Source organism: Gossypium hirsutum, chromosome D04 (genome assembly GCF_007990345.1).
Source record: "Gossypium hirsutum isolate 1008001.06 chromosome D04, Gossypium_hirsutum_v2.1, whole genome shotgun sequence".
NCBI classification, from domain to species: Eukaryota; Viridiplantae; Streptophyta; class Magnoliopsida; order Malvales; family Malvaceae; genus Gossypium; species Gossypium hirsutum.
The window spans coordinates 1,072,913-1,079,455 of NC_053440.1; the positions used below are offsets into that span (position 1 = coordinate 1,072,913).

The 6,543-nt window shown below is 33.6% G+C and overlaps 1 protein-coding gene across 1 annotated transcript; it reads right to left on the reverse strand.

Moving 5' to 3' along the window:
- Positions 1 to 4,563: 4,563 nt before the first annotated feature.
- On the reverse strand, positions 4,564 to 5,898 carry LOC107941677 (stemmadenine O-acetyltransferase). The gene has a single exon (XM_016875253.1). It carries the CDS (start codon positions 5,896 to 5,898, stop codon positions 4,564 to 4,566), a length of 1,335 nt encoding a protein of 444 aa, XP_016730742.1.
- Between the last annotated feature and the right edge of the window lie 645 nt (positions 5,899 to 6,543).

Here is a 6,543-nt window from a genome sequence, read left to right on the forward strand (position 1 = left end):
CCAAGGTGGTAACAGCAACCAAGTTCGAACATTGTTTGAACTTGATCAATATCCTGCAAGTTTAACAGTTGAAGAAGGCACTATCAAGTATTGTTGTCAAAAGTAGAAAGAATTGTGTGAAGATAAGATTATCCTAATCAAATCTTCAAGGTGGAGATTATTGGAACCCACCCATTGTTTGAAAAGTCAAAAAGGGTGGGCACCGAAAGTAGAAAGTAAAATTGGTTGGCAAGTTGGGTTAAAAGTTGGCATGGGATAATTGCAATTTTGGTCCCTAATTGTATAGGGACATTGCAAGTTGATCCTTGAACCTCAACTATAAATAGGCCTAACCATTTCTTACTTTCTTCATCCCACACTTGCCATTCTCTACTTAAGGCAATTGTTCTCTCTCCCTATTTGTAAACTTTCACTTGTATTTTTGGAGTGAAATATATTTGGTAGTGCCCGAGGACGTAGGCAAAATTTGCTGAACCTCGTTAAAATTCTAGTGTTCTTTATTTTTGTTCTGCATATTTTGCAAGTGTCATTGTAGTGATTTATTGTGCTATTAAATTACGATAGAGTGATATTCTGGCTAGGAAAGATCTGGTATGTAAGCGATCCTCGTGATCCACCTCTCTTTCCTGGGAATTGAACTTAGTGTGATTTTTCAGTACAATAATTTTACTCTTTCACACGCTTCCGCGCAACATTTTGGTTGAATTGACTTGAATCATAAAAGTATTGTTGAGCTTTATCACTTAGCGTATGGTTTGTTTATTCCATGTGCAGATATCCATAAATCTTGAAGCCTCGAGAGGTGAAACAATGTCCAAATTGTTGATTCTGGACTCAGAAATGTTTGCACAATTCTCACATTTCAATAGATGACATGTACCTAAAGTTGAACCGATTTTTAGGTTATAAATGGTCAAATTAGTGTAATTGAATAATGTATGGAAATGAATAGTTCATGAAATTGGACCTATATATTGTGATGTTTGTCATTTAGGTCTTAAGATCAGCTATACTTTGTTAAATGGCAAGTTGAAATTACAGAGTTATGAGCTTGTAGGATATTCAGCCTACAAGGTCGTGACACCAGCTTTCAACGTCACGGCGTCTCCTGTTTAAGGTCACGATGTCAACTCCCTGTTTTCATTGCGACATTGCACCATCAGAGTCGCGACACCATGTTTTTGCCATTGATGCCGTGACGTGAAACCTTCATGGTGGCGGCGCCAACTCGATAAAATTTAAAAACTTTACATTTTGGTCATCATGTGATCTCAGATTATCATAGGAGCTTTCGTAAGCTCTTATAACCCCGGATATGAGTTGAAATAATGTTTTATTGATGTTTTATCTGAAATAACTTGTATAAATTATTGAATGGATCGATATTGTATTCCTAGTTACTTTGACAATGAATGTGACATCCCGTAACTCGGATCCGACGATCAGGTCGGATATAGGGTGTTACAGATTCTTTAAAAGAAATTAGTTTTAGATGTATTTGCTGATAAAATTAAATCAACTAGATTGATATGACAGTTTTATTATTTTAAAAATTATATTAAAAATGTATTTTTGATATTTAAATTAAAATGAAAATATTTTTATTAATAAATATTAATTGTATAGGTCAAATTTTGCTATTGACCCTATATTTTGCATAAGTTGTAAATTTAATACCAATAATTTAATTTCGTTATTTTCAGTCTCTATGCTTTTAGAATTTGAAAATTTCAGTCCAGTAATTATAAAATTCATTAAGTTCTGTTATTTTCAAAATCTGATAAGTCAAATATATTATCGCATGTGTAATGTTATGTCAGCTTGTTAGTCTCATATAGTACTCACAAAAAATTCAGTTAATAGATTTAATGAGTATTGTTTACATTAAGACTAAAATTTCGAAATTAAAAGGAATATAATGACTAAAATTGATCCAATTGGAGAATATAAACCAAATCTATGACTTTACGATTCATACATGATTAATAGCATAATTTAACTAAACAAATTTGACTGTTACCATTTGATTAGGACTAAAATTAATCAAATTAAAGCGCAAATATTAATTTCATAACTTATATAAAAGTACATGGACTAATAACAAAATGTAACCAATTTTAATGTCCTTTTTTGAAAGAATAATTTTTTATGTTGATATGTCAGGTAGAGGTGCTCATGGGCCGGGCCCGGCCGGGTTCGGGCCAAGCCCATAAAAAATTTCGGCCCGGCCCGAAATATTGGCCTGAAATTTTGTCCAGGAAAAAATTATAAGCCCGGCCCAGCCCGGCCCATTTTTTAAATAAATACCAAAAAATTATTTTAAAAATTAAAAAAAGTATTTTAAAAATATTTTAAAATTAAAAAATAATAAAAAGTATTTTAAAATTAAAAAATTTAAAAAATAAATATATTTATTATATCGGGCCGGGCCGGGCCCGGGCCAAAAAACTGGTGCCCGAGGCTCGGCCCGTTTTCTAAACGGGCCTAGTTTTTTTGCCCAATCCCATATTTCGGGCCTATATTTTTACCCAAACCCTCCCATATTTCGGGCGGGCTGTCGGGTAATGTCAGGGTGAGTTACAATATAAATGCAAGAGGTAGATAGGGGTGAACAAAATTCGATTCTATTCGATTCGAAAAACTCGATAAAAAAAACTAAATTTTGAATTAACTAGTTTGAGTTATTCGGATCAACTCGAATAAAAAAATTAAAATTTCCGGTTTAACTCGAATATGAATTACACAATTCGAGTAAACAGAAAATCTAAATAAGAAAAGACAAAACCACGTCGTTTTGGTAAATGTTTATCTTTTCTAAAGTTAAAAGTCAAAACCATTAAATTAAAAGGCAAAATTATTTTGTTTTGATAAATGTTTACCAATCAGTCTTACTTATGTAGTTAAATAATCTTGTACTTCGTCTACTAGTTAAATAATCAATCCATATAAACACAATATTGAGTATAAATAATGTGATTCGTTAACTCGACTCGAAATTTTTTCGATTCGAAAACTATTCAAATTAATTTAATTACCAAAAAAATTCGTCAACTCAATTAATTTAAAATTTTTTAAGTCGATTTTACTCGACGTGACCCAACGCTGAACGGTCAGATTGTTTAAATTGAATTCACTCAGTAGTAACTGTGCTTACCTACTTGCCACTTGGACGACAGACTTTCAACCAACTTATTTATGTGTATTTAATTTTCTGCAGTTTGTGTTCAAATTAAAGCGTACTTCAAAAATGAAAAATTTAATGCTCCTAGCCTTAGCTTTTTCTTTGAATTATTATTATTATTATACTTAATTAAATAACTCTTGTTAGCTTAATTACAATTAGAGATATTCATGTATTGGGTCGAGTTAAGTTTGGATTGAGCGCAAATAAAGTATTTAGATTACTTCTTTAAGTTCGGGTTCGGCTCAATCCAAAAAATAAGTTTATTTTTTATCCAAACCTTTAAAAAAAAAACTCGAATCTAACCCGACCATATTTAAGTTTTTTAAATTAGTTTTTATTTAAAAATAGTTTTTTTACTTTTATTTATTTTTTATCCCTCTAAAATAATTTTTTTTAACTTCGTCCTTAGTGTTGGATATAAATATAAAAGAATAACCATAATTGATGCTTTGAATGTGTTCTCCATTCATGTATTTAAACTGGTTTTTTTTTGGTAAAAAAATATTTTTTAACAGGTATGATTTGACAATATTAAAATCTAGCTTCCAAATGATTACGATTTGATAGAATCAGAATTTCACTGTTGAGATTTTTTAAGAAATTGACTCTTAAATTTACCATTTTTTTCCTTTGAAAAGAGAGTATAAATAGGAGATCATTCCTTAAACTTCTCCCATTATTTTATTCTTGGTGTTTTGCGGAATTACACGAGAGAGAAATTTTGTTAGGAGATTGGGTTTTAAACCGGACCGTCTATGAACCCTCTAATCTTTCATGGGAATTGAATCTAGTCTGGTTTCGTTGGTTTTCTTTTAGCTTATTTTCCGATCATATTTTCAACCAACTGCTTTTGTTTTTTTCAATTTTGATTCCTTTATTAGAAGAGCAATATCAATTATGTTCTACATTCTTTATCCGGGTATATAGATATTGAAATACTGTGTTAACCTTAGGGCGACTTCCACTATACGATTACACCGATCAAAACAAATTTACTTTTAAGACAGTGATTCTTCCACGGCACGATGATTGCTCTATTTATTTAGACTCAGCTTGATTTCCTATTAGCGCTAAACAGTTTTATTTTATAATAGTATATTTTTAACATTAATAACATGAAAACATTACTGAAATATCATTAAGATGAGGCAATTATTTCTAATGAAAATGATTTCCAATAAATAATATATTAAACACTAACTGATAAAAAAAATTGAAAAGAAAAGAAAAACTAATAATCCGGCCAACATAGCAATCCAACAGCAATGCTTAAAAATACCTGAAAGACGAAATATAAAAGTAGAAACCATATACTACTGAAAATACCTTATTCATAGTAGAGGAGATTTTATTGATCATCAAAGTGTTTCCAGAGACGCTTACAAGCTTGAAATCTGGGGACTTGGAGAAGCAAAGTTTAGGAATTCATGATCTTTTTGTAGTGCAGACATTTTGGTTTCATCTAAGGTTATCCAAGCTTCTATTCCTTTCCCATATTTGGTTTCAACGAGAACAGTGAAGTTTCTAAATTCAGGCCCTGCTTTTCCCAGTATTGCAAATGAACAAGGTTGCCCCCATCCGAAATCTAGTTTGTGAAAATCAGTATTGATCCAGCTGGTGAAGGCGAAAATATCAGGTTTTTCAAAGGAAAACAACAGCTCCAGCTGGTTCAAGTGCTCAGCGATGGCTTCAAACCCTTGTTCACCTTGGATTGATCTCATGTATTCGTCGTCGAAAACAGCAATGGATTGACTCATCAACTCGACCAATGTGGATAACTCGGTGCCTGTCTCGGCTGGATTCGAGAGTGCACTCGCCCACCAAAATACATTCCCAACCGAACCATCTAATGTCGTAAGCTTCCCTTTTGACCTCATGTTCACTGCTTGGACAACAATGGATGGTTTCAAGGTTCCTTGTATCGCCCTGGATGCCGCCATTGAACATTTCCAGATGAAACCAGAGACAGCTTCGGTTCGTGTCGGTGTAGTCTCGACTTCCCCTTTTGCCATGTCCTTTAGGATGGCTATTGCTTCCTCATTAAACACGAATTTCCGTGTAACAAAATTACCTTTGGTGAACCATAAGTTTTCCATCATGGATATGTAATTCTTGGGCATTGGATTTTTAGGTGGAAAGATCAAGGAGGCCTTAGATAAGGCAGGAAATTTAATTTCAGGGTGGTATCCTTGGCAGATTGTTCTCCAAACAAAGGTGAAAATGAAGCCTGTTTTGGCGTCAGTGATTTTATGTGAGGCGCAGATGCCTAAAGCTACTCCCCCACATGCAAACATGGTGACTTGACAAACCAAGAGAGGACCCTGATGATTTGATTCCTTGTAGAAAGGAGGGCATGGGAGCAAGTTGTTCAAGGTCTCAATTTGATGATGCCTGAGAAACTCGGATAATCGACAACCGATTCGAGCCGATAAAAACGGAACACCGGCGTCGAAATCATGGATGAACATGTTACTAAAGATTCTCCCAGAGAAGGGATATAAGATGTTTAGGGTTTCTGAAAGAGATTTCTTCAGCTGAGTCAAAATATTGGAGGTGTTGGTATCACTCGGGGCATAAAATAATATGATTGGAGCGTAAGTGGTGGGAGTTAGCTGATCAAATACACAGAGTTTGAAGGGTTCTTTTAGATGAATTTCTGGGGAAGATGGTTTGACGATTTCTTTTGAAAGAATCTGAGCCTCAAACTTCATCATTTCTTTGTTTTTTTTCCCTCACCAATATGTTTACACAAACTCTATAGGAAGGAGAAAAATATATAAACTATTGGAGATCAAAGCCTCCACTATAAGATCTTTTAGTTTTGGCTAAACTACTATAAAAGCCCTTCGGTTAGTTTACCTTTGTTAAAGAAGTCTCTATAACTTTATTGTACCAAATAAGCCCCTATCTTTTTTATTGTGCCATGTCAGCTGAAAAAGCCTTTAGCCTGTCAGTGCATTTTTCTGGCATGTCACTGAAAACACGCCTTGTAGATAGCGTTTTCAATCTCCTAATTTCAACCCTTACAAAGTTGCCACTCACCCGTCAAGTATCTAGGGATTCCTAGGATAATATTTTCTTAACATTGAGGGTTGACCTCCACCTACAGTAAACTACGCGTGACCAAAACTCGATTCGATTCTAAAAAATTTAAAAAAATACGAACTTCAAGTTAATCGAATCGAGTAATTTGAGTTTTGATTTTGAATCGAGTTAAATTTTACTATTCGAATAATAGATTGGTGTAAATACTGTTGACACCATTTTTTGATAAAACAGGGTCGACTTGGATTTTGAAAATAAAAAAACGAAAAATGGGGAGTCGCTACCAATCTTTTTTGATAAGGTGTGATCGGATC